The sequence below is a fragment of the Coniosporium apollinis genome (genome assembly GCF_000281105.1).
Source record: "Coniosporium apollinis CBS 100218 chromosome Unknown supercont1.48, whole genome shotgun sequence".
Lineage (NCBI taxonomy): Eukaryota > Fungi > Ascomycota > Dothideomycetes > Coniosporium > Coniosporium apollinis.
In genome coordinates this window covers 31093-57675 of record NW_006913310.1, presented here as the reverse complement: position 1 = coordinate 57675, position 26583 = coordinate 31093, and the positions used below count along the sequence as shown (strand labels likewise).

The window sequence follows — 26583 nt, the reverse complement described above, 5'->3', positions numbered from 1 at the left end:
CGGCTGCCAGGTCACCGGCGTTGCCATGTTGCTGGTAATCACCATGCCTGTCCTACTCGCAGTATATCACTTGGAGGAACCACCCCACAACCTTCATCCGGGCCCCTCGCCAGCGTAACCGCTCCATCTTACCTCCGCAAGAGATTGCGAAGAGGTTGTTAACTGTCTCACAACGGGCCAATATGACGTTCTGCAGCCCATCTCCATCCGCTGTAGACTATCTACCGATTCCCAGCGCAAAACGCGCATTGCGATCTGGCCGGGCAGGAATGCGTTACCCGTACCCACTCGGGCTCACTACACGAGATTACCGTGAAGTTCGTGCTATGCAGCTTCTGAGCTCCACCTCTCGGTATTCATCCCTCTACTGCACCTGCAAGGTCTGCGGGGACTGAAACCAGGAACGTACCGAAGGGCTCCCTTCCCGGAGACTAAGATGGCTCTGATGAGACTGCCTGTACCTTCTGTTATTTGAACCAGGTGTTTCTCGTGCAAGGATCTCTGCACAATCGTTCCGCTTTGCTTGATAGGCAATGAGTCCTGAAAAAGTCACGTGTTGTCGGTCTCGGGCAGGGGTCCGGGGTGAGTTTGTGGAGAAGGAGTACATTAGCCCTGCTAACGAATATTAATCTTCGAGATTCGAGAGCTGTATGGTCTGATAGCTAGGTGTTCGAAGATTTTTGAGCACTAAACTTTGTTGAAGAAGTCCTTTTGGATGTGTTGATGGTGCGGGGTTTTTCTTCGTGGCTGCTGGAAATCTCGCGGGCGATTTCGAATGTCAGTTTCAGTAACAACTATCAGTTTCTGATGATCGAGGATCACTTTTCTGGTAGTTGAGTTTTTGCTCGGACTATTTTGAACCCTTTGAATATTCTGAACTAGAACTGATTTCGAACGATTTGCTGATGCAATGTAGAAGCACGTGATTTCGGAATAATGGAAGATCCGGATGCTTTAATTAATATTATTTCGGAATGATAGAAGATCCGAATGCTGCAATTAATATTATATTATTAGTCTTATTAATATAATATTAATTCACAGCTATTACTATAGACCTATTCTTCTATAAAAGAGCGATGCCTACCTCTCTTTTTCCTCTTCTCTTCCAGACCTCTAAACATCACTGTTCTTAATGGTTTGAAAGGAAATCACTTCTGCTATTTCATTAACTAGAGCCTACTCACTACCAACTACTCTACACTACAAACACCTTGAGGAGCACTCAACTAGATTACTCAAACAATACGAACATGGCTTCAACTGATAGAAATACCACCTCATCGGCAGCCACAGTTGCCCGCAAGCGAGGAAGGCCTAGAAAGTAAGTCAGCTTTCCAAATCCAGTTCAATCCTTTTATGGCCCATCTCCGCAACACGCGGCGGTGCGACAGATGACAGTTGGACGAAAAGGATTGTCAAAAACAAGCCTTGCGGTTGTTCGAGAAGTCCGTCTTATATCTACTAACTATATCGCCAGGGTTACTAATACAACTCCTCTCATTACCCAAACTACCCACAGAATCTCCGAGAGGCAGATCAGCATGCAGATGTCAGAAGCTTTAGCGTAAGTCTGCATTCCCACTACTACTCCAAACAATCATACTGACTCCACCACCCACAGCCAAAAGCAGAAGAAAATCGAACAGCTAGTGTAGGTCTCACTCCACCGCTCCGTCCCTCCGTCACGTACCATCTGACTAACCTCATCTCCAGGAAAATGATGAACACACTCGGAACAAGGCACAAGATGTTGCACGGACACGCCAAGCGACAATATTTACAGTTACATCGTTTCAGAAACGCAATGAACATAATGTCCATAAAGCACAAAATGTTACACGAACACGCCAAGCGACAATATCTACAGCTACATTGCTCCAAAAACGCGATGAACATACTGTCAATAAAGCACAAAATGTTACATGAATATACCAGGCAACAAGCTATACAGCTGCAGCGTTTCCGTCAGCTGTCTGCTGCCAGAATTACCGCTACGTGGGCCGCTATGATGGCGCAGAGGGCACATGTGCAGCCAGCGGCTCCGAGACAATAGATTGCGAATATGAGCTGTGTCTATCAAGAAAGCGCGGTAGGGACTGAGGCGGCAGACTGAAATCACTTCATGATGAGATATCGCGTACTGGGCATTGGATTTATGTGGTTTTGTAGTACTTGGTATATAGATTTGTAGATGCGAACATTAACGGCTTCATTTCTTAGACCACAAGTGCTAAGCACCTCTCTTATGAAGACATGAGACTATGCGTTGAGCTTCTGAAGATTTTCTGCAGATTACTGTCCAGCCTGGTTGAGTAATGCTGGCACTCGAGACGTCACGTCCTATGTCACTTCTGCGTTGTGCCTACTATAGCAGTTCTAGCGTACAGGCAATAATACAAGCAAAGCAATGAACAGAATGAACTAACGAGCGATTGCACATCCTCCACCTTGGGGGATAATCGAGAGAGCAAGTACAAGCAAAGAACTCCTCGACATGCCATACATCCCTCCTCACATATAGCAATCACTGGTAAGCCACCTCCGCAACACCTTACACCACCTAGCACGACATCCCACCAGCTCACACCTCAATCAGACCCAGCCCAATCTCCCCAAAGTCTTCCTCCTGCCTTATTGAAATGAGCCCCTTCGTCGCCAGACTCAACACATGCAACAGCGCCTGCGCAGCCACCATCCTCGAATTGGTAGCCGGCGGCAACAGCTCCTCGAACGAGACCTCACTCACATCCTCCGTGCGCGCCGCGGCCCCAACTTCTCCATCAGCAGCTCTACCGCGCTTTTCCTCGATCCCCGCCTCAATAAACGTGAGGAAGTTTTGCGCCTGCTCATCCAGCGCAGCACGCTGCCACTGGCTCTCCCCCGCCGTCTGTGTATCCACCGCCGCAGCCGGCCCATAGAGCTCGAACTCGTCGTCTCCCGTCGGCGGTGCGGCTCCTAGGTCGCCGAGATCCGCAAACGCGTCGCTGGCGCCGAAGTCCAGCTCCTCGATTCCCGCCGGGAGAGGCCCACCGCGGCCGACAAGAGGACTCGGACTCACGATACGTCGCCCGAGGGAGCCAGGCACGCCGACAGAGGAAGGACGCCCGAGAGTGCCGCGCCGGATGGTGCTCGCGGCACGGGCGACAGAGGAGCCGCGGATCGAGGCCGTGATGTTCCAGGGCAGCACGCTGGAGATGTCGTCGAGTGCCGAGGGTGCCTCACGCGGCAACTCGACGTCATGGTCGCCGAAGCCCGTAATAACGCCCTCGTCCTGCTCCGGCCCAACGCCGCGGAAGACGTCGTCGGCGGAGGGACGCGGACGCACGCGGCGGGCGGCTTCTTCGGTCTCGGTGTCGATGCCGCTGTCGCGATCGCGTTTTGTGCCAGCGTAGAAAGTCTGTCCCGTGATTTGTTCCCAGAGGCCCGCGCCCGCGAAGGCAGCGAGAGGGTTCGTGATCCCATCTGTAGGTCGTGCGCCGATGCCACCGAGTCCGGCGCCCAGGACCCAGAACTCGGCATTCTTCCGCGCTTGGAGGGGAAGGCGGTGGGCGAGCTTGGTTTGCCCGGCTTGTTGCATGTTGGCCAGGTAATCTGTGTTCCAGCGGGCGAGATCGCCGTGGCGTAGCTCAATGCTCTGGTCGAGTGCGATGACGCGGGGGGCGCGAGGACGGCGGGCTTGCTGCGCTTCAAGTGCTTCAGAGGATGGCTCTGCTTCCGTCTCACGAGCTAGGGACGAGCCGCGGAGGATGGCGGGTGGGGGGCGTTGGGCGATTGGGAAGGCTTCACCTTCTGGCAGGCTGTTGTCGTCTCCTATCATGGGCAGGTCAATGTCCATCTGGTCTCCGAGCTACGTACTGTTAGAGGCCTCGCCACAACAGGCAGATTCGTGCAAACTCACGGGAACTCCGGCTGCTACACCTGCAGCATGCTCTGCGCGAACCCGCGCACTGGCAGCAGTGACATCGCCAACCCCAGCTGCTGCGCCCGTTCTTGGCACACTCGGTCGTGGTGCTGTCCCAGCGACTGAGAAGTCCAGCAGATTTCCTTCCGCATCGAACGAGAAGTCAGCCTCAGGCAAGAATCCTTCATCATCGCCAGGTGCTGCGGCTGCCCCAAGGCAGTCGTCGCCCGGAACGATGAAGCCACCAATGTCACCCACTGCTCCTGTGTCTGAGGTAGGGATAACGAGGCCACCGACTGGTCCCCCGAAGGCAGCGCCGGGGCTGGTGGTAGGCGTGTGCGGTGAAAGGGAGGTCAAAGGTGATTCGGCCGTCAGGGAGGCTTCAAGGGTGGAGAGGTCGAAGTCGAAAGGAGCCAGCGCCAGGTCTGGCAAGAAAGATGGGTCATCCCCCAGGAGGAGCTGCTCGGGCCTGAGGGTTCTGTCAGTATCCATGAGACAACAGCTCGCGACGCGTACGCGTGCCTTCCTCTACCAGCTTCCGGATCGAGATCGGTGGTTCTGACGACTTTAAGAAGTGCGCGGATGCTGTGCTGCGCGTTTTCCGCGTCTGCGAGGACGTAGCCGCATTGCTGAGAGTAGACGCGTGAGATGCCGTAGCTGCGCGTAAGAGAGTTAGTTGGTAGCTCAGGCCGCCGCGGCTGGAACACGCGTAAGGTCGACAGAAGGCATGGGAGCTCACAGAAGGTTGCTCTGCAGCCGCAGCGCCATTGGTGCCTCTGGCATTAGGATGGTCTCGCATGCCTTGGGGACATTGACTTCTAGGATCGCTTTCCGGTTGACCTTCTTCAGTGACGACTTCGAACCGAGAGTGGCGACAAGCCTGCGAGGACGATTAGCAATGTCGTGCCTGCAGTCAAGGACTTTACTTACCAGACTGTGGCGACGCCGTACTTGCGCGATGTGAGGACTGGCAGAGGCAATGAGCGATGAGTAACGCGCAGCAAGTGGGAACGGAGCTGAACCTTCATGGCTGTAGAACATTGTGAAGCGTGAAACTCCTTCAACGAAAGAGGCGAGCACTGAGCGACCGCGTGATCTGAGGAAGCTTTACGAGTTCACGGGAGGGCAATAGAGGTCGGAAGGGAATGCGAAAGTGTGAGACGCGCGTTTAACGCGCTGCAAGAGATCAATATATCAGCCTTACCGATGCAGATGTAGAAAAGATGACGTCAAATCTTATAGCGATGAAAGTACCGGTCAAACTCGGCAAATGTCTTGTTCTAGAATCGTAAATCTCGACGTGTTGGTGGTATTCCCTACCTAGATATAAGCGTCATTGACATCTCAGCGCAGCAGAGATCTCATCTGATTCCTGTTTCAACGTCCGTGGCAAGAGACAATGCTTAACACACAGATGAAGAGGTAGGCAGACATGCGCTGGCAGTGTAAATGTGGGTTGATCTGAAAATCTATGCTTGCCGTTCAGCCATCTATATACCTCGTAGGAGCCCATGCCATATTCAAAGACACGCTCCGGAAGATGCTACCTGCCACGCAACGCCCGAGTAGATGAGTCCGTATCTCAATGGACCGTGGTACCGTAGTACACAGGAGCAGTCCATTGACAACGCTCAAGCTTTGTTCTCCTCGGCCTGCTCATCTAGGGTAGGAAGGGGAACGGCGCGGTAGAGAAGAATGAGGGCTGAGTGACTCTGGCCTTGGGGATTGTTAGCAAGGCGCACAGAAAACTGAAGTGGCTAGCAAGCAGAAACTTACCGCCACCAGACAAGGTCTCTATTCTCTCCGGTTCCACCTCGGAGACCTTGTCATCGTTGAACCACCACCACTTGCCGTCCTCCTCTCTCCGCTTGCCAGTCACCGGATCCTTGCGGCCCTCCTTCTTGACAAAGGACGTGTAGTGACCGCTGTCAGCACTGGCACCCTGATGCGTGATGACGCCACGAAGCTCATAAAGCCCCGTCTGGTTCGCACCATCGTCAGCCGCTAGTTCAGGAGTGACGAGCGAAAGTAGTTCCTTCTTCGCCGCAAGAATCGATGCAGCGCGCTCGGCCTCGATCTCCGCATCCGTCTTGTACACGACGTCCTGCATCTCGGTGTCTCCCGAGGAAGTCTTCGCGGCTTCAGCCTTATCCTTGGCAAGCTTCTTTTCGTTAGCAGGTCCCTTGGGTCTGATTTCAGGGTCCATGTTGGCGTCCTCCTCTCCGCGCTGTATCCGCTTCTGCCGCTTGCGGGCGCGCTCGACATCTTCCTCTTCCTTCCGGATCTCTCGAATCTTATCCCTGATAGGAACGAGCTTCTTCTTCAAGTCCTCTGTGCAGAACTCTACGGTATCGAGCTCTTGTGGGAACGTGACTTTGCGCATGATCTTGGCCTTCTTGTTGGTCGTTCGACGCCAGTCAAACCGCATGAAGTGAACTGGAAGGTACTTCGGTAGTCTGGAGATCTGGGAAGTCTTCGTATAGATCGCGTTTCGCCCCAGTACGGGCGAGTTCTTCTCGATCTGCTCCTTCAAACCTGCAGCCAGGCCATCCCGCAGATGGTTCGTCTCGGCATTGATGTGGCAGTTGAGCTTGAAAAACTGCTCCTGGCTCTTGATGGGTTCCTCCCCACCTTCCCTTGCGGCGGACTCGTCGCACTCCATCACAGACTCGAATTTCCCCGCCATGTATTTGTCGATGAACGACATGTCTTTAGCCTGCTCTGAGCTCGAGTCTGCGTTGTTCGTCTTCAACTTCTGTCGCAGCTGCGACACTATCTGTGACCATGCCTCTTCAGCGTCCTGTTGTGCGTAGCCGTGACCATCTTTGGCCCGCTGGGCGAACTGAGGGAAAGCTGTGCGCAGGGCATTGAGGAACATGAGCGGAGGGAAGCCTTCTTGGGTCTCGGACATCTGCTTGAAGAGGTCGCGTAGGGAGGCAGTCAGGTCCAGAGAGGCGCCTAATCCACCAAGGCCGAACTGGCTTAGGTTGCTGGGGCCGCTGGAGCTTGAGCTGGAGATACAACACACATCAGCCATGAGAAGTCTCGGCAGACCCGGAGGCGTGCTTACCTTGCGTTGTAGCGCAGAAGCTCATCGTGTAGCTCAGGAATCGACCTGAGTGCCTGGAGCGTAGAGTTCATGTAGCATGTGTTCCCCAGATTCTGCAGGCCGGCTGGTGTGGCGCCCTCCGACTGCGCGGCTTCAGCCTCCGTCATGTCCTCCAGGAAGCGGATCTTCTCCTTGGGCTTCTCGAGCTTTACGGCGCCCTCGGAAGGTGTCCCCATCATCATGAAGGTATGGCCGGGCTTAACACCCAGCTTCGACAGGTCCGCATCATCCTTCAGCTGGCCACCCTTGACGAGAATCTTTTGACGCTCTGGCTCAACACCAGTAAGGGAGTAAAGCTGGTATTTGAACGTCTCGCCGGTGGAGGAGGGGTCGAGTTCGACGTTGTGGCGTTTGCCCTGGTGCTTGACGATAACTGAGCACCTTCCTGTCAGCATATCCGCAATAGACAGGGGTGAAATGCTTTAAACTTGCCTGGTATAGGATCCATAGTCGGCGGTGTGTTCTCAGGGGGCTGCAGAAGCTCAGTGCGAAGGGCAAGGGAGGAGGGAGAGCGATGGCGGAACTGTGAGATGTTTACTGCGCGGTGGAAAGTGCTAGAGTGACGCGGACCTGGCGGGCGGCGATGGATCTTGATCTTATCTAATCTCTTGACATCCCCCACACGACATGCTCGACTACGGCGGCCTGCTGAGAGCGAGCAAACCGTAAAGGATAGTCGGATAACAGAAGAACTTGCGCCATCTGCTTCGGACTTGCCGGGCGGAGGAACCAAGCAGAATGGTGGACTCTCAGACAAACATTGCCCCCTTAAGCCCGCACAATCTGACGCTTGCAGTCTCAATCGCTCCGCCCGTACCTCCAATGCGTCCGCTCCTCTCTGACCGCCGCGCTGTCCCTCTCGAATTTCGCGTCGCAAACGGCGGAACGGCATAATGTTCCTGAAATCGAAGCGGCCAGCTCGCCGGAAGTCTTGCTAAATCCATTTACCGTATCCCGCAACGAGAACGAGAAGGTGTTCATCGAGCCGAGCATCAACAGCGTGCGAATCAGCATCAAGATCAAGCAGGCGGACGAGATAGAACATATTCTGGTCCACAAGTTTACGCGGTTCTTGACGCAGAGGGCGGAAGCGTTTTTCATCCTAAGGAGAAAGCCAGTAAAGGTAAACAGTTGACGGAGTATCATACTTCGTGCACGTGGCTGACGCTCATCAGGGCTATGACATCTCGTTCTTGATCACAAACTTCCACACCGAGGAGATGCTGAAGCACAAGCTGGTGGACTTCATCATACAGTTTATGGAGGAGGTGGACAAGGAGATCTCGGAGATGAAGCTATTCGTATGTCGCAGAACTCACCAGCTGAAGCGCACTCTTCAGAGCAGCCTTGCCTTTTGTGTCGTGCGAGAGATGTGACTGACATTCGTGTAGCTCAACTCAAGAGCGCGATTTGTTGCCGAGTCCTTCCTGACACCGGTGTGTGCTGAACTCCTTCCTCTTGGCGTGTAGCTTCGACTGACTTGCTCTACAGTTTGACTGAGTCAGTTGGACTGAGCCAATTAGTATCGCATTATGTTGTTTGTGTTCCAACCTATGACCGCGATGCATAGCAGCTTAGGGATGACTGCATGGCGTTTCCGGGGGTTAAGGTAACAGGTGCATGGTTGCCAGCCTGTAAATAACTCGCTGGTCTAGAGGGCTTGCCGGTCTAAGACCGTGACAGGAGTATTGCGAACCGTGGTGGCGGGAGGCACTGTAGACAGCACGACACGGACCTTCAAGAGGATCATCAGTCCCAGTAAGCGCTCGAATAAGCTCAGAACTCATATCAGATCGTCCACACACATCCCCGAGATGAGCCTTCGTCTCGGCTAACATCAAGTACAAAAGTGGTCTATGATGAAGATGACTGTGTCGATTCGGTAGGAGGCGAAGGACGTAGTGCGGGGACAAGCGGCCGCATTGTTTTCGGATGTTCTGAGTAAGTCGCTGAGGGGATGCCCTTAGGGGCTGGAACAGTCGATTCGTGAGGTTTATGCCAGTGACCGCGCTGGACGCTAAGCCCAGGGCATGTGGAGGTAGGTAGTCGTTCGCCGTGTTTGAGCCTGCACAACACCCAACGAGGCTTCAGAAAGCCATTGCAAACTTCGACCAAGACATCAACCGCTCGAAGATGAGGACTGATGCAGCTAAAGATGTTCCACACCAACAGTTGGTTGTTCCCGCGTTTCTTTCCTGGCTGGTGCCCCAGTGGCTGTCACAGTCTTTTTCCCACGATGCCTTCACTCACGTCGCTCATTTCCTTTCAAATGCCCTCATTAGGAGCGGCATTAACTCCGATGTCGCCTGACCTTCACAGCGGCGTTATCGTGTGAAGTGACGTTATCATCACGATGCAAATTTTAGCCGAGTGACTCTGGTTCTTAAAGATCTTTCGTCTGAAGTCAACCCATCGCCTTCACCACCACCATCAGCACCACCCGACGACGCAGGAAACAATGGCCCAGTACTCGCGGCCCCTACCGCAGCCGCAGCAGTCCCGCAGGGGCAGTGAGGTTACGGTGAGTGCTCTTTTGAAGTTATCTCGCGCTTTCTCTTTCTCTCTGAAGCACCTCAGACAAGCAGCCAAAAGCCTGAGGATGTCGACGTGCCACCCGAACATCAGCGCAACCAACCACGGAAAGGCGAAGGTCCTCCAGTAGCTTCTCAACCAGTTCAACTATCGAGCGGCCTTGGACAACAGCGCCGCATGCGACAGGTCAATCCATCGGGAGGCCGAACAGTTTCTGCAACTTTCAACTCTTCCGACGAACAGGTCATCAGCTTTGATCGCGACTTCTCTGGATGGCCTCTCTGCCTGTCTCGCTTTGTCAAGATCTTCTCGCGCTTCGCTTCCATTCGGTGGCCAATAAATCCAGATGCCCTTCATGTCCGCCGCTTAACTTCACTGACTGTTCTTGTCCGAGATCTGGGGTGCTTCAAGAAGACTGCATGCTACCGCAATCATGGGAGACTTTGGTACTGACCGCGTCTCTGTTATGCAGTTGCGCAGCCCAACGGATTCATCGCCGACTTCGACAGCACTCACCTTCAAGCACGTTGAAAAGCTTGGTTCAACTGGTTACGGCGGTTTCTCTCAACAGCAGCATCTAACGTATCACGACAGTAAGCTCGCATGGGATGGTGTCGTTACTCTCAAGGATATTCTGCAGCCCAAAGGCATCAGTCCGTTCCCTATGGGTTCTGTCTTCGGTGTGATTCGGATCGACAATGTAAGCCATGCAGCGTCTCGGACTGAAGACGAAGAGCGATTATGCTTGAGCTGAAGCTGATCAATATTTCTCAGGCACCGTACGGATGCACTAGGAATGAAATCGTCTCCGTTCTCACGAAAGACGTCATGCTGGCTCAATATCCTCAGCCGTCGGCCCATTATGGTGTCTACTTCCCTCTTGACATGCAGAACCAACGTGCGACTGGCGTCATCTACGTTGAAGTTCAAGATATGGCCGAGGCAGCTCGCCAGGTGCGCGTTTTTATGGGTAACAAAGAGCAGGGCCGCCGCCGCCGTATTGGCAACCGTGAGGTGAACTTGTCCATCTCTGACCAGGGACAGCTTATGAAAGTGGTTTTCGACAAAGCCGCGTGTGTGAACTGGGACAGTTCGGGACGTCCACTCCTCCATCCGCCTGCTGATTCTTCATTGGACGGATTCAAAGGCTTCGTCCACGTGGAGGACTTGACGACGTTCGTTAGCATGGCTGCGGGAGCTGCGAAGTACGCTCGCACCCAAGTAGCTAAGGAATATCCCCAACGCCCCTACGAGGCTCTTCTCGCAATTCTTCGCAAGGTTTGTGCATCCAATCCATCATCATAGTCACAGCACTGATGCTAGCAAACAGTACCCCTGCCACGCCTGGGAGATTGTGCCGTTCCACGAGTGCAACTTGCTGTATGATTTCGCGAACGACATGGCCACAGCCCTCCGCGAGCAGATGGGTACCAACCTTCAGTGGGTTCATGTTCTCCACCGTGGCCTTATGAACGAGATCATTTCCGCGGTCTATTCGTTCAACGGCTTCTCTACGCCGGCGAAGCAGCAGTTCGCCGCTCGCTTCGGCTGAGCACCACACCTCTCTTGCCTTCGCCTCCCAACTCCTGTTGGATACCAAATGTCTCAACCCCCGCACTGTCGCAACACCTCCCACCCCGCAACTCTGTCCATGTCAAACTCACTACGCGTCTTGTAAACGAACATTGGCCGTCTGTTGGAAAACACCTTGCGTCACGTCGAAGTGGAATACGAGCACCTTGTCCAGCTTCTTGGTTAATTTCAGTTGGAACGTGGACTGTATGCTGTTTCTCTTCTCTTTTGTCTACATATCACGGTGGCAATGTATGTGGGTTCTTGCGCTTCTCTCACCTGGATACGTCGGCAGCATGTGGGCATCCGTTTAAGCCTCCGCTCACATGTCTGCGGTGGTGAGGACAAGCGCTTGAGGCTTGGAGGTTTTCTTGGGCATCTTGGGCACGTTTGGCTTCTGGATGTTTCTGTATCCCGACTTGATGTGCGATCACTTGCTTTGGATAGTTGCGATGAAAAAGTCCGCGTTCAAGCAGCTCGAAAGTTCCTCTCACACACAGCACCTGCGGTTGCATCCAAGCTGCCAGTGATCAGCTCGCCGCTCGCGCAGGACATCTGTCTGAGCCTGACACATCAACACTGCTTAAGCAACAGTCTGAGCCTTGTGCTCAGGCCCTGCTACTGACTCAAGGAGATTGTCATGTGTTTCCCGCCGTAGCCCACTGATTTGGCAACTTGCCATGAATCATCGTTTGTCAACTGAGTCCACGCGCAGGACGTTGGATAGCGGAATTCTCTAATACTAGACTGCAGCAGTAGCTACAGAATTGGCGATGTGATGCAGGATTCACACTTCCATGAACTCTCCTCGAGTATGCACATGTCAAGATCACGTGCAATCCCCGAACCTTTGTTTCCTGCAACCCTAGAACCGCCGCATTCCCCGTGGGGGCCGAAATCCTTCGTCTTCCCTCGCGCCGTGACCGCACGAGATCCTCCTCCGCTAGGTACAGGAGATGTGTAGGCGTCCGTCCATGTACGAGATGTCTCGTAAGACGGGTTTGGCCGATGAGCCTTTGAATGCGCTTTACGACCCGGTACGTCCCGGTGTCCAAGTTCGCGACGCGGGAAAGATGCAAGATGTGGAAGGAGCCACCGGCTGGCATCGAAAGAAACCTTACGGCCGACACGCAGCCCTATCACGAGCTCAGCATCTTGGACAAGCCATCGGGTTCCTGAGCAGATAAGTACAGAGACGCGTCCACATCTCACATACAGTTTCTTTTCCTCGATATTTTCATAAGGTAGCTGTGCACAACGCTCATACCCCATAAAGATTCCAGAAGGCCCGCTCTCATCTTCCTTAAACAACGTCCATAACTATCACCGCACACAGTAGCTCCCCTGTCTCGGCAGCCTCTACCTATCCTACACCTCTCCCATCCACCAGCAAACATGCGCTTCATCTCCGACGACAACGCCCCCGTCTCCCCCACCTCCACCGCCCACCTCCTTGTAATCGCCGCCGGCCTCCCCCGCTGCGCGACCTCCAGCCTCCAACTCGCCTTCGAGAACCATCTCGGGTTGGGACCCACCCACCACATGGCGCGCGTAATGCCGCACACGCACCTCTGCAAGGCCTGGCGGGCCGTCTACCTCGAGCCCTCGGCTCCTAAACGGCAGGCCCTGCTGCGGTCCCTCATGGCAGGCTACACCAGCAGCACCGACGCGCCCTCCTGCGTCGTCGTCGACGATCTGATCGATCTCTACCCCGACGCCAAGATCGTGCTGAACGTGCGGCGCAGCCGGGAAGACTGGTTCCGCAGCATGAGCCGCACGCTCGGCCCGCTGGCGAGCAGGAGCATGTACTGGGCCAACTATCTCGTGCCCTCGATGTACTGGGCGCAGCGGCTCATGGGCGATGGGGTCGGGGCGCTGATGCGGCGAAGGTATGGGGAGAAGATGGAGAAGGGCTTCTTCGCGGCCGAGAGCTACGATCTGCATAACGAGTGGGTGAGGGAATTGGTGAGGGAGAAGGGCGTCCCGCTGCTGGAGTGGGAGGCGGGCATGGGCTGGGAGCCGCTGTGTGAGTTCTTGGGGGTTGAGGTCCCGGATGCGCCGTTTCCGAGGAGTAATGATGAGAAGACGATGAAGTGGATCGTTAGGATTGTGTTTTTGAGGGGAGTGCTCACGTGGATGCTGGCGCTTTCGCCGGTCGTGGCGGCGGGGTATGCGGTTTACTTGATGAGGAGGTGAGGGTGAAGTTGCGAGGGATGGTTTGGACGAATTTGGAAATGTCACGGTTCAATCGTGCTGAAGATCTGAAAATCACGAAGCGCATACTCGTGCGTGGTGCACGTAAGTTTAATCTCGAGTCATCGTCTTATACGGTCTTAGGCAAGCAAGATTCTACACTACTCAATTCAAAGAAAATCAATCCCGACAGCAGCGCCAAAATTATCGCTGACCCATGTATTGACTTCGTGCAGACCAGTTCCTTCGCGCCAGAGAACCCATTCTCTCGCATCCTCGCATCTACGTCCTCGGAATAGTTCGACGTGCGGCTTCTCCACAAACTTCCCCCGTACAAGCTCTCCGCGTGCCTGAATCTTCGGGAAAGCTTATTCATTGATACCTTAGCAGATCAAGATGTCCTGCACTCTACGCCAGCACTATACCACCACTCGGTATTCTCCCTCATCCATCGAAGGTTATCTGGATGCATTGTGGATGTCCCTCCCAACGCCCGATCCGATGGCACCATCCGGAACGCTGCTTCCACTGGCATCGGCATCTCGTACCTACCGATTCCTCTGAAGCAGCTTATCTGGATTTGGGACGGAAGATTGGGATCCTGAGCTCGAATTGTGTCTTCAACCCTACGAAGGGATGTGGCAACGAATTGCGAAGCATTGATTGGAGGAGCCAGCTCAAGCAGCAAGCCCGCGAACTGACTAATCCGGACGGTAAACACTATAGTCGCTGTAGAGAGTTCAGACGCGGCTGCCCAGAAGGTTGTAGGTTGTGTCCCGTATGTAACGGACGCTCTTCTAGTCCAGAAGTCTGCTGAACGGAGTATTGCTGAATGAAAGTTTGCCAAGCGAAAGCTGGCTGGGTCGAAGCTTGTTGGATTGAAGCTTGCTGTACAGACGGATTCTGCATGGTGGGTTGCTGAATGGAGGACTGCTGCCCTTGCGCCGCAGACATAGCACGATCGAGACATATTCGCGTCCTTCGCGGCTGAAGACATTGCGTTCCTCCTTGTTCTTCAATCGCCCGAAGAACAATCTCTACCGACTCTTCTTGGGCGTTGACATGGCCAATCCCGAGTGACACTGCTCGACCAGCGTGAATACGTAAAAATTCAGGCCGAGGCGGATGCGCTTCTAGTTGTACCGTTCATCATAAGCTTGAGAGTAAGTTACTCGTGCTCGCTAAGGCAGCCACGGGTTCCGTGTAGCGACTTGAGCTGGGGGTTCTAAGAGGAGCTGGAAAAGCACCTTGACGTGGGACGAAGGCCACATTCGGTTGCTACTCGACAACTTCCACTCTTTTGAAACCAGATTGCAGTCGGAGGCTTGCCGATAAGAATACCCGGGACAACACAGCTACGCAAAACCAGCCTCGATGGTGATGAGGCATTTTCTTGATTGGGTACCTGCACGGCGTGGTAGCAAAGCCTTCTATCCTAACGCATGCGCCGTGACCTACATGTAAACGTTGCTGTAATCTTCCGCTTCGCCTTTGCAAGAAGTTTCTTCGCTCAAGATCCGATCCCTCTTTTTCTAATCGTAGGAAGGCGTACGATGTTGAAGTTGAGGGAAATATGCAGGGCTACAGCGGGCAACACGTATGTGTTGCAACGTAGTTGAAAAGGGGTTCCTGGGGTGGAGTACATCCACTTACTTCGTTGTTCATTATACGGAACCTATTAATGACGTTGCAATTATGGTTCAGCGAAATTCATCTCGCCATCATAGCATGACATGCTAATCCAAGCAACGCCCATCTATCGCCGTGCAAAAAGTACGAACACCTCGCTCCCAACGCCAAATCAAGCCCTCTCATCGTAACATCAAGACTCATACCGCCCACCATCCACAGGCACATGCCCATCCCGATGCGGCTGCCTAAGCTGCGGCATCGGACTATCATAATGCGCCATCGGCGTCGGGGGGGTCTGCGGGAAGACGCCTATCTCCGGGACGGGATTATATCGCGTATTCGTGTAGAATGTCGTCATTTCGTGACTCATAACGTGCGGTTCGTGCTTTTCCTCTTCGGCCTGCTCGCCATGCTCGTTTCCGTGCTCCTTGCCACTGTCGTGGTCATGAAGCTGCTGATGACCGTGGTGCTCATCCTCCTCCTCCTCGTCGTCCACAAACTCCCATCCCGACCGTTTAAGCCGCCAGTTGCTGAAGCTCTTGCTCATGCGATCCGACAGCACAAGCAGAAACAGCATAATCGCAACAAGCGGGACCAGCGCGGGGGACTCGAGGAGCCTGGTCAGCGTCGCGTCGCTGCGAGCCAGGATGAGCATGATAGCCGCGAGCCCGAACAGCAGCGCCCGCATGATCTGCGACACCCAGTCGAAGACGTCCATCCGGTTCCTGCGGATCAGGTATAGGAACACCATCATGCACGCGAGCATTACCAGCATCGCGGACCAGTAGTAGATGTACGTTGTGCGGAACGCGGAGATGGCGACGGAGGCGATGTTCTTCTGCCAGTCGAGCTTGATGCCGAGTGAGGCGTAGATGCCGCCGTAGGTGTGCTGCGTCAGGCTCTCGAACTCGGGCGGGTAGTTGAAGGGCCAGGCTTCGTTCGCTTTCGAGAATTGCGAGGTTTTTTCTCGGCTACAGAGGCCGACCTCGCGTTCGGCTAGGACGCGCAGGTCCTCCTGGATCATGTGCCATTCGAGGAGGGATTCAATTTTCGTGTCCAGCTGGAAGTAGTCGACGCTTTTGTTGAGGGCGTTGATGAGGTCCACGCCTGGGGAATTTGTATGTTAGTTGCGTTTCAAAGAAACTGGGGAGGGCGGTCACCTTCTAGCTGCCGGTGAGTGCAGTAGAGTTCGATGTCCCCCATGAGCTTGGCGGTAGATTTGAACACGTAACGCGCAAGCGCAATCTGCTGCGATCCTTCCACTACGCCGACGATGGCGAGGTGGAAGGGGAAGTGGAGCGCGCTCCAGAACTGCTGTCTAATGGTGCCGTAATGGTAGTGCGGGTGGTTGTCGAAGTAGAGCATCCACAGAAATACCTGTGGGTGCGTCAATACAGCCCGCTGTTGCTTGTAGACCAGACTGTCCACTTACCAGTATTAAGATGATCGTCACAACCAACATAGTTCCCTCAGGATCGAGGCCGTACTTGCCCATCATGCGAGCAATAGTCTTGGTCACCCCTATGGCTCCCTCACCAATCACGATGAGTGTCAGCAACGCCATACGCTCAACCAAATGGGTTTTCTTGAAGCTAAGTGTCCGCCAGCAAGACGCGATTGCGATTGTCCCTGCCGCCTCCACGAACATGACAATCCACCAGACGCCGTAAATCAGCTCGTGGGTAGACGCTTCGTCTGCGAATGCCGGGGTCATGGCACCAAACGTAGCTGCCGCCGCGGCGTTCAAAGCGATGTTGAGACAGAGGGGAAGTATCAGCTCGTTGTAGTTCTTCATGAGGGAGCCGACCAGTACGACGGAGTATTGAACTGTGAAGAGAGCTCGCGAAAGAACAAGCGTATAGCAGAGAACTCTGAAGTTGGTGTTGTTGCCCCTCTTGCTGCTAGGATTGAACTTGGAGCCGACCAAGGCAAAGCCGACAAACGCGATCTGCCATGTGTCAGAGATGATGGGCGCGCTGGAGGTGCGCTGCATACCATCTGCATAGTCTTACAGAAACGTTCGTAGACGCAGTCCCGTGCGAAGCGGACATCGTGCAATGTGATTTGGAACCATGTGCTCCAGATTACGGCAAAGAAGCTATTTCCCAGTCAGCGCAGCACTGCAGCTTCTCGCCAAAGCCGGCATACCCTATATAGGCGTAGAGGGTGTAGTCGTCCGTTATCGAGTGGTAGGCCGTAAATGTTGCAAGATTGGCTACGAAGAAGAGGTCGAAGAAGAGCTCTACGGTGTTTGCTTCGTGGCGCTGATGAAACACAAGCTCTTCCACGTCGGCGCCTTTGCAAGGGTTCTCGATCCACGGGACAAGGTGGTGCTTTCTCCGCTTTAGTCTGTCTGGGTTTACTTCGTTGCTGCCATGGCCCTTTCTGCCCAAGACGGAGAAGCCCATCTTCTCTGACGACAAGGTGAGAAATGCGCTGCTACGCAATTGAACAAGAAGCACAGACGATGAAACGAGAAGGGAGGCGTGGAGAAAAGGAACAGAGGAAAGCGCTGCTGGACAGTCCAGCGCAGACCTACCGTAGTGGAGAATATAAACATGCGGGACGCCGTTCAGCCCTGGCGCCCGGCGAACCTGAGGTCGAGGCACAACGTGCATCTTGACTAAGCCGCAGAAGTAGGTATGTATTGCTGGGTCGCGATACAGCCTAGCGCAAGCCTCCAAAATGGGCGCGGGCGAAGTGCATCTGGCAAGACTCGAAGCGAAGCACAGCTGGGCCACAGCTGGGCCACGGCGATGACCGCCTGTGTGAGCGGGGGTTACTATTTCTGGGCTGAACCGTTGCTACTCTACTCTACGCGATACAGTAAGAGAAACGTGCAACGGGCATCCCAGAGCCATGCAGAAGCTTCTGCAGCTTGGCAAGCCGAGCTGAAAAGCTTCGAGTCAAATCATGCATGTCAGGGCGCTCAGCCGTTTCTCTCTGCAGAGGCCTTGAGGTCGTAATCATCAGGTGTCTGTTTCACAGGAGTACATGCCTGCGGAGTACAACTGGAGGGTTAGAGGAGAGAGGAGAGAGGAAAGGAGTGGTTTACATGCGATGTTCATCCATGTTCATCCGGGAGTGGTGTCCGCAGGGGTGGCCAGTCCTGCAGACCGAGCCTTTCCGAATTGGGCAATGCTTGATGCTTGATGCTTGATGCTTGATGCTTAATTAGGACTACTCGTACGCTTTCGCAGGGCTGGCCTCACGCCTCACCCGAAGACACGCAAGGATCGCTTCCTCCGAAAAAGACGGTGGCACAAGTCCCTCAGCCTCCCTGATCTGCTTCGCATAGGTATGTACGAGAAGTCTCTCGAACTTCTCGGCTTGCTCAGTGATGCTTGAGTTTCATCGTCGCTTTTAGCTGCAAGTGCTGCCTATCCAATACCTACACCGTTTAGAGCCATCCATGGTCACCAGTAGCAATGATTTGGAAAGAGAAAGATCTCTTCATTACGTTCGTTTCTCTGTCTCCTCTCTCAACCTACTTCTTCAGTCGTTGAAGCGGTCTTGATATGGCACCAAACTTTCCTTCCGTCTGTGTAGAACACCCCGCTCATTAACTTCAGAGGTCGTTACTGAGACTGCTAGAAGAGGAAGCATACTCTGCCTTCCAGTCAACTGCCCAGCTGTGGAGGAAACTGAGCGTAAGGCTGATATGTAGGGCGGTGGGCTGCTACCCAACGAACTCGGGTTTGGCGTACACCCCAACTAGTCTTAGAAAGACATTCCTGATGTCCCTACGAGATCCCCTAGGCTTCAGATCACTAACCGAGCAGTCTCAAAGACACAATTCGAATCAAGTCTTTCCAATTCAGACCGAAGGTAGAATATCCAACCTTACTCTCCTCGTGTATGCCCCAAGACGCCGCCTCAACGTGATCCGAAAGTACCACCCAAGAAGTACCCCAACACCACGAAATGCCACTTCAACAGCCAAGCGTTTCGAACGGAACGTCGTCTGCATGCGTCACCCGCTTACCGCCCTCCCGCCCTAATCCTCCCCGTCGTCTTCACCAAAAACGGACTCGGCATCTCATCCCGCTCCGGATCCCACATCGGCACGTCCTCGCGCCTCTCCCTCGACCTGTCCCGCTCGACAGCCTTGACCGCGAAGTCCACAGCGCTCGTCCCCGGCTTGACCACCGCAACCCCTTCTCTACTGCCCGGCCTCGGCGCGGCCGGGTCTGTAGAGCCAGACGATACCGGTCTCCCAGTACCGCTCGATGGGTTCGAGGTAGCCTGCTGCAGTTCCACCAGCGTCCGTCCCTGCAGCAGGAGCGCCTGCCCCTGATTCCGCATCGCGGTCCTCAGCATCTCGTCGTTGCCCTTCTTGCTCTTGAGCCCACCCGTCGCAGCACCACCAGCAGTCCCCCCAGCGCCAGCTCCGACGTTAACGTCCTTGACAGCCCCAACCTTCCGCGTCGGCGATGCCGGCTCCAAGCCTGCCGCCCGCCCCTTCCGCACCCGACTCGGACTGGTCGCCACGACGGGCACGGCGCTCGCCGGCCTCGCAACCGCCCTCCCCACGGGCTGCGCAGGGAACAAACTCGGCGCAGCCCCAAGGCGCTGTGGAAGCGTCCTCTGCCGACTCAACCCCGGCCGAGCTGGCGGCGCGGTAGCCAGGACCTTGAAGGGGTCATTGTTGGTATTGCCGCTGTCCTTGCGTGTCGGCGACGGGGGGAGGTCCGGCACGACATCCTCGTCTGAATCGTCTGCGTCCGAGGCCGTGAAGTCAGGCTCGAGCTCCGCGTCCGACGAATGTGGGGATGGGAACGATGGTGGGGTTGGGGAGAGCGGGAGTGCGGTTTGCAGGGGCGCCAACGCGGTGCCTGCGGCGGCGGCGGCGGCGAAGATGTTGCGGTTGGTGCGGGGCTGGGGGTAGAGCTTTCCAACGCCCGTAGCGGATTCAGCTGGGCCGGTGCCGCTGGCCTGGCGCCGGGGAGAGAGCGAGAGACAGGCGATGGAGATTGGGCTGGGCTCGGCCATGTGGATGTCCATAGGGGAGGGCGCGACGGCTGTGGGTCCCCACATTGTCTTTGCGCGGGTGAAGGGCGTGCGGGTGCTCTTTTTGAGGGGCTTTTTGGAGAGGAAGGGGGAATCCATTGAGAGGTTTGAGAGAGCGGAGAGATCAGTGCTGGAGGGGTTGTCCGAGGGGTCGACTTCGGAGGGGTGGCGATGGTGGTGCGGTTGCTGGTCTGGGAGTGTTGGCGTTGAGGAACGGGGTAAGTCGTCGCCGGCTTCTGATGAAGCGATGAGGGTCTGGGAGCCGGATGACGAGTGGCGGGATGATGTAGGGGGTGTGGGAACGGCGGGGCTAGGGTGTTTTGCGAGTTCTTCTGCCACACGCTTGCTGACTTCCGCTTCGAATGTTTTGCAAAGCCGGTCATACTCGATCTTTACTTGACGGTCGATCTCGAGTCGTGCTTTTACTTCCCATTCTCGCCGTACAGTGGCGTCGAGCTCGAAGCGGAGGGCTTCTTTCTCCTTCTCCAGTGTTGCCATTCTGTCATTCGCTTCTTTCAGCGTCTTTGATGCGAGCTCTTTCTCCAACTTCATCTGCTGCCCTAGCTGCACCACCTCCTGCTCCTTCCGCATAAGCTTGACGATCGGTAGATTGAGTAGCTGTGTTGTATCCGGTCTTGAGTTTGGGTTGACTTTGAGACAGCTGCTGATGACCTTTTGCAACTCCTGCGAGTAGACGGTCGGTAGTGGCGCGACTTTACCAGCCTTGATCTTCTGAATAAGCTCGAAGTGTGTCCGCGCGTTGAAGGGTGGCGCCTTCGCGCACAGCTCGTATATGATGCACCCAAGCGACCATATATCGGAGTAGAGGGTGTACTTCTCCGCGGCGCAGATCTCAGGCGACATGTAGAACGGGGTGCCGACGTATGTAGACGCGAAATCGTGGGACTGAAGAATTTTGGACAGCCCAAAGTCGCCGAGTTTGACAGAGTTGTCTGCGTCGAGAAAGACTGGGGATGGTCAGCCATTCCACTGCTGTGTTCACATTGTGGTGATCTGCTTACCATTCTCCGGTTTCAGGTCCCGATGCAGGATCATGTAATGCCCTTGCTTGCTCTTCAAGGGCTTCGCGTTGTTCCCTAACCCCATGATATGTCTGCCAACTTCAGGCGGATCTTCGCCATAGTGGCATCGATATAGCGCCGTGACGAGCTGAGAGAAGATGCTCCATACGAACTCTTCTTCCGCGAACTGGTTCTTGAGGGTAAGATTCTTGATTACGCGGCCAAGGTCGCCGTTGCCGCAGTACTCCATGTACAAGTGCAAGTCCTGTGTGCCTTTGAGATGGTCACGCTCGTAGTATGCGACGATGTTCGGATGGCGCAGTTCTTTGAGGATGGAGAGCTCGGCTTGGAGCTGTTCCTTTTCTTTTTGCGACATGCGGACATAGCTGATTTCTTTGCGGCAGAGGACCTAGTAACATTGATTAGCCTCCACTCTTCTTATACACTAGGAGCCGAGTAGACCTACGTAGCCGTCTGACTTTCTCCGCACCTTACGTATTACGCCAAAGGAGCCATGTCCTGTGACTTTGTCAGTTATGCGTCGACGGCGCAGAACTTGCACGACAAACCTATCTTCTCTAGCACTTCATACTTCTCCTCTTCCGTCATTTTGTCAACGAGAGCCGGATGGCAAGAGTAGCAGAGCAGTTGGTTGTTGGTATGCTGGCTGGAGGTATCATCGAATACGTGCCGGGGAGGAATTGAAATTGAAGAGAAGACGTTCTTGGCGTTAGTAAACCCCAGGTTCTCCCAGCAACCGTGGTTCGGACAAAAGAAATCCCAGCGCCGAACCGAGCGGTGACGTTCCGCTCGAGAACTCAAGACGTCTTTCAACTCGCTGCTCTTAACTTTATAGATTTCGGGGAGAAGTCTATCAACGTACCTAAGTTCTCCTCAACCTTCGAAAGGAATGCTAGGATGTCGATCGTCGTGGCCGTAAGTGCATAGCTACGAGTAATAATCTAATACGCTTTTACAGTCTTCTCAAGACTGCTTTCTTCAGGCTCTGGTTTATTGATAACTTTAAAGGCGTGATGTCATTACAGTTTGTATATGTCTTCACAAGTAGAAACGCATCGTGCAGTGAAGCCGTCACCGTATGGACTGGTAGAGTTTCCAACCGTGCTAAAACCGTTTCCAATACATTGGACATCCAGGTCCGTACGAAACTCCGTCTCAAGCTTGACTCTTCCATTCCATACTCCTTCGCCATTGCCGTCGTGTGGTACTTTTACAGCGCCATCCCGCAGCTCTAGTTGTTCCCATCGCCAGATCCGTCCGTATTAACAAAGGCTCGGTACCTAGGTAATCCGATCGCGAAACTCTTCATGGTCCGGATTCACATCGATAACAGTGTTTTCGTCATCCTCAGTCTCCAAGTCCAGATCTGGGTCCGGGTCCGGGTCAGCGGCAGCAACAACGGTAGCAGAAGCAGAAGCGGGAGCGGGCGCTTGGCTGGGCACGCCGAGTGTATCCCAATCGCTGGCAGGGATACTCTCCCAAAAGCTCACGCTCCTCGGGTTCCGCCGCGCCACATCGGCGCCCGGATCCTCGCGCAGCTGATCGTAAACGCCGAGCCGATCGTCCTCATATGCCAGCGCTTGCGCCGTCGGACGCTCCAGGGACTCGGCATGAGTCACGCTAAAAGTACCTCGATCGCGTCCCCGATCAATGCTGTTGATGATGTCGAGAGCAACATCTACGCTCTGAGGATCCGCGCGAGCGAGGACGGAAGAAGGAAGCTGCCGCAGCCAGTCGAAGATGTTGGGACGACGTTCGTCGTATGCGCGGATTTGCGCGGCCATCTGCTCAGGTGTCCAAGCTGTGACGCCAACCGTGTCGGCGCGACGTACCAGACCTGCGGCCTCGGCTACCTCGAAAAAGACGGCTAGGGCCCTGGCATGTATGTTCGGCGAGGCCAATGCAGGCGGTTGGGAGGGAGCTGGCGGGTCGAGGTGATGCGCCAAGTGTTCGGCATAAGTCCATGAGTGCGGGACTGGGATCCTGGCCCTGCAGAGCGGGCAAGTGGGATTTTGCCTGAGCCACCTGCGCACGCATAGCATGCCGAAGACGTGGTTGCATGGAGAGAGCCGTACTGGGCTGTCGATGTCCACGTTGGGCATGAGATCGAAGTGTTCGTACTCTTGATGGCAGATGATGCAGGTTCCGTCCTCGGGAGCAGTGGGGTATGGAATCGGTATCAGGTAAGATTCTATGACGGAGTTGGTGAGTGATCGTGGGATTTGAGCGGGTTCCATCAGAGGGTTGCCCAAGTGATACCCAGGGGTTGGTGATTTTGGACAAATTGGAGAGCTTCGGAAGAGGATTAAAGGTAGGAGAGTGGCAAGCGGTCTGGAACCTTGCGCTTTGGGAACTTGGAGCGGCTGGATAATTAATGGGGATTCAGAACGATGATGATGGAAGAAAGATATATACTTTCTAAGGACCGCTCAGAAATAGCATGTTGGTAGCGAACATGGTGCCAGTAGAAGTTTACGGGTCGAAGCTTGATATTGATATAACCCTCGATACAGAATTGATTCTCCGGTTGTGGGAAGGTACGATCTAGGTGCTCACCCTCCCGCGGTTCGCCAAAATAGATCTGCTAGGCTTGGCAAATTGTGAATCTGGACGAAACTTTTGCGAGCAGGAACGATATGGTCATTTCAACGACATAAATTGAGTGCCTAATTCATGAACTCCACCGAGACTTCAAGAACGCATTGAAAACACAAGGTAGAAGAGACAAGTCAAGAGTACACTTCTGTAATTTCGTTGTGGCATACTGCTCCACGTGGAACGACACTCGGTGACCAGAATTCGCCAGTCCACAACTGAGTCAGTTGAACGTGGCGGGCTATGTCGAGTGGTGGGATATCCAACAGAGTACTTGTGCTTCTTCGCAGGTTAGCCACTTGTTCCTACAAGATGCTGCGGTAACCTCATCGGACTTCTCGTCCTAATGCTTCGACGTTCACGAAACGGCCACAGCCAGGATGGCTTCGCTCTGATCGATGCTGCCATTGTAAGAGTCCCTTGGCTCTAGGTCGACGTAGGCAGGTAGCGATCCCAGTGCCTGCGGAAGGAGATGGAGGTGGAGTTTGGTGCTTTGGCCCAAGAGCGGACGCTGGTATGTAGGTATGTAAAGGTCGCCGTCACAGCCGAATGCCGGAAGCACCCGAGCCGCCTCCAGCGTTTTCGGCGGAGCTCTGTTCGAGCTTCCAAGCATACCTACCTTAGTTACGGGAAGCAAAAGAAAGCAATCTGCAGAAACCTCAAGCTGTAGAAGGGCGGTAGGCTCCATCAACGCAGTTGTTCCATCATCCTACCCAAACCATTCAATTGCTTTTCCACGCCATGCTGCGCTCAGTATTCCCTAAGGCGCGGTCGACCGAGGCCGTCTTACGCCCGCTTGCACATGTCCCACCATGTCACTCCCCCGCCTCGACCTTTCTGACTTCCTCCGCTGCTCTCACCACCTGCACATCCCAGAGACCGCTCTCCACCTCGCGTCGACTGCCTCGAGCTTCGCTACGGATACAATCCTCAACACCACACGCATTGGCCGGCCGATCGTTCACCACCACCGCGAGAATGGCAGAATCAATGAGGATAGAGAGTGACGCCTTTGGAGAGATCCAAGTGCCGTCAGACAAGTACTGGGGCGCTCAAACAGAACGGTCACTCGAAAACTTCAAGATCAACCAGCCGCAAGACCGGATGCCTCCACCCATTGTCCGCGCCTTCGGCATCCTCAAGGGCGCCGCCGCTACCGTGAACATGCAGTTCGGACTCGGTGGGTACACACACATCTGGCCAGCAATCGCGTAACCGACACTGATGTCGTCCAGACCCCAAGCTAGGCAAGGCGATCCAGCAAGCAGCCGAAGAGGTCGCGTCCCTCAAGCTCGTCGACCACTTCCCGCTCGTCGTCTGGCAGACCGGCTCCGGCACGCAGTCGAACATGAACGCCAACGAGGTCATCTCGAACCGCGCGATTGAGATTCTGGGCGGGACGATGGGCTCGAAGAAGCCGGTGCACCCGAACGACCACGTCAACATGTCCGCCTCCTCCAACGACACCTTCCCGACCGTCATGCACATTGCCGCCGTGCTCGAGCTGGAGGAGGAGCTGCTCCCCACCATCCAGAGCCTGCGAGACGCCTTGCACAAGAAGAGCCAGCAGTTTGAGCACCTCATCAAGATCGGCCGCACGCATCTGCAGGACGCCACGCCCCTGACCCTCGGCCAAGAATTCTCGGGCTACGTCACCCAGCTCGACTTCGGCATCGAGCGCGTCAAGTCCGCGCTGCCGCGCCTGAAGATGCTCGCGCAGGGCGGCACGGCCGTCGGCACCGGCATCAACACCTTCGTGGGCTTTGCCGAGGCCATCGCGACCGAGGTCAGCAAGATGACCGGCCACGACTTCGTGACTGCGCCCAACAAGTTCGAGGCGCTCGCTGCGCACGACGCTGTGGTTGAGGCGTCGGGACAGCTGAATACGCTTGCGGTCAGCTTGTTCAAGATCGCGCAGGATATCCGCTTGCTGGGTTCGGGGCCCCGGTGCGGGCTCGGCGAGCTGAAACTCCCGGAGAATGAGCCGGGGTCGTCGATCATGCCTGGCAAGGTCAACCCGACGCAGTGCGAGTCTTTAACTATGATCTGCACGCAGGTGTTTGGGAATCATGCCGCGACGACGTTTGCGGGTTCGCAGGGTAACTTCGAGCTCAATGTCTTCAAGCCTGTCATGATTAGGAACCTGCTCCACAGCGCGAGGCTGCTGACTGACGGCATGAGGAGTTTTGAGAAGAACTTGGTGGAGGGGCTGGATGCGGATGAGAAGAGGATTAGTTCACTGCTGCACGAGAGGTAAGCGCCACCCCGTTCGATGGAAAAGGCACCCCGCTAACGCTGCCTTCAGTCTCATGCTCGTCACGTGTCTCAACCCAGTCATCGGCTACGACATGGCCTCAAAGGTTGCCAAGAATGCTCACAAGAAGGGCTTGACTCTCAAGGAGAGCGCGATGGAGTTGAAAGCGCTGAGTGAGGAGGATTTTGACAAGTATGTGAGGCCGGAGCTCATGATCTCGCCGAAGGAGAAGAAGTAGATGTCTAAGTATCAAAAACGGGAATGTGTAGATAACGTGGATCTCTGGTAGTTTAGCGTTTTGGTATTCTGTTCGAGGCTGCACTCTTCCCGCTGAGGGATAATTAAATCACAGAGGATCGCATGATCGAGAGCCCCCGATGGGCAGTGACGACCAATACTGTGAAACGGAATATGAGTTCATTACTAAGCACATCCAGGAGAAGTCATTTCTAGAACTCGCATTGCTCATGTCCCACTTTAATCATACAGAGCAAGGCGCCAGTACCAGACCCCAACAAATGCCTCCCTGAAGTTTCGCGCCCCGTACTGCCAGTCATTATGCCTTCCGCATGCCCTCTAAAACCCGGGGCCCCTGAGTGTGTCCACCATGCATCACCTTCTTCCCATCACCTCTGTTAACCTTGAACGAACCTTGGACGTGAACAATGACAATACGGAAACGAAAGTAACGTAGGAGGAGATTCTTGCTGCGAGCGAATGCGTTCGTCAAGCGATCCCC

General features: G+C 54.8%; 9 protein-coding genes across 9 annotated transcripts; 4 read left to right on the top strand and 5 right to left on the bottom strand.

The window, feature by feature from the left end:
- Nucleotides 1-2584: 2584 nt before the first annotated feature.
- On the bottom strand, nucleotides 2585-4932 carry W97_08022 (uncharacterized protein; the record flags this gene model as incomplete). Its single annotated transcript, XM_007785891.1, has 5 exons — nucleotides 2585-3850; nucleotides 3902-4373; nucleotides 4421-4561; nucleotides 4644-4784; nucleotides 4835-4932. 5 exons carry the CDS (start codon nucleotides 4930-4932, stop codon nucleotides 2585-2587), a joined length of 2118 nt encoding a protein of 705 aa, XP_007784081.1.
- A 603-nt stretch (nucleotides 4933-5535) lies between these two features.
- Nucleotides 5536-7408, bottom strand: W97_08021 (ubiquitin thiolesterase; the record flags this gene model as incomplete). The annotated part of the gene is made up of 3 exons (XM_007785890.1): nucleotides 5536-5621; nucleotides 5681-6915; nucleotides 6975-7408. The coding sequence occupies 3 exons, from the start codon at nucleotides 7406-7408 to the stop codon at nucleotides 5536-5538; spliced, it is 1755 nt and encodes a 584-aa protein (XP_007784080.1).
- A 343-nt stretch (nucleotides 7409-7751) lies between these two features.
- Nucleotides 7752-8482, top strand: W97_08020 (actin-like protein 2/3 complex subunit 4; the record flags this gene model as incomplete). Its single annotated transcript, XM_007785889.1, has 4 exons — nucleotides 7752-7754; nucleotides 7810-8136; nucleotides 8189-8314; nucleotides 8405-8482. The coding sequence occupies 4 exons, from the start codon at nucleotides 7752-7754 to the stop codon at nucleotides 8480-8482; spliced, it is 534 nt and encodes a 177-aa protein (XP_007784079.1).
- Nucleotides 8483-9978: 1496 nt separating this feature from the next.
- On the top strand, nucleotides 9979-11097 carry W97_08019 (uncharacterized protein; the record flags this gene model as incomplete). Its single annotated transcript, XM_007785888.1, has 3 exons — nucleotides 9979-10245; nucleotides 10320-10823; nucleotides 10876-11097. The coding sequence occupies 3 exons, from the start codon at nucleotides 9979-9981 to the stop codon at nucleotides 11095-11097; spliced, it is 993 nt and encodes a 330-aa protein (XP_007784078.1).
- A 1415-nt stretch (nucleotides 11098-12512) lies between these two features.
- On the top strand, nucleotides 12513-13313 carry W97_08018 (uncharacterized protein; the record flags this gene model as incomplete). Its single annotated transcript, XM_007785887.1, has 1 exon — nucleotides 12513-13313. The coding sequence occupies one exon, from the start codon at nucleotides 12513-12515 to the stop codon at nucleotides 13311-13313; it is 801 nt and encodes a 266-aa protein (XP_007784077.1).
- A 1819-nt stretch (nucleotides 13314-15132) lies between these two features.
- On the bottom strand, nucleotides 15133-17350 carry W97_08017 (uncharacterized protein; the record flags this gene model as incomplete). Its single annotated transcript, XM_007785886.1, has 5 exons — nucleotides 15133-16049; nucleotides 16103-16319; nucleotides 16375-16890; nucleotides 16938-17040; nucleotides 17091-17350. The coding sequence occupies 5 exons, from the start codon at nucleotides 17348-17350 to the stop codon at nucleotides 15133-15135; spliced, it is 2013 nt and encodes a 670-aa protein (XP_007784076.1).
- A 1573-nt stretch (nucleotides 17351-18923) lies between these two features.
- W97_08016 (NEK protein kinase) lies at nucleotides 18924-21583 on the bottom strand (the record flags this gene model as incomplete). Its single annotated transcript, XM_007785885.1, has 6 exons — nucleotides 18924-19082; nucleotides 19152-20207; nucleotides 20256-20920; nucleotides 20975-21383; nucleotides 21441-21493; nucleotides 21544-21583. The coding sequence occupies 6 exons, from the start codon at nucleotides 21581-21583 to the stop codon at nucleotides 18924-18926; spliced, it is 2382 nt and encodes a 793-aa protein (XP_007784075.1).
- Nucleotides 21584-22275: 692 nt separating this feature from the next.
- Nucleotides 22276-23232, bottom strand: W97_08015 (uncharacterized protein; the record flags this gene model as incomplete). Its single annotated transcript, XM_007785884.1, has 1 exon — nucleotides 22276-23232. One exon carries the CDS (start codon nucleotides 23230-23232, stop codon nucleotides 22276-22278), a length of 957 nt encoding a protein of 318 aa, XP_007784074.1.
- Nucleotides 23233-24568: 1336 nt separating this feature from the next.
- On the top strand, nucleotides 24569-26082 carry W97_08014 (fumarate hydratase, mitochondrial; the record flags this gene model as incomplete). Its single annotated transcript, XM_007785883.1, has 3 exons — nucleotides 24569-24770; nucleotides 24826-25843; nucleotides 25896-26082. 3 exons carry the CDS (start codon nucleotides 24569-24571, stop codon nucleotides 26080-26082), a joined length of 1407 nt encoding a protein of 468 aa, XP_007784073.1.
- Between the last annotated feature and the right edge of the window lie 501 nt (nucleotides 26083-26583).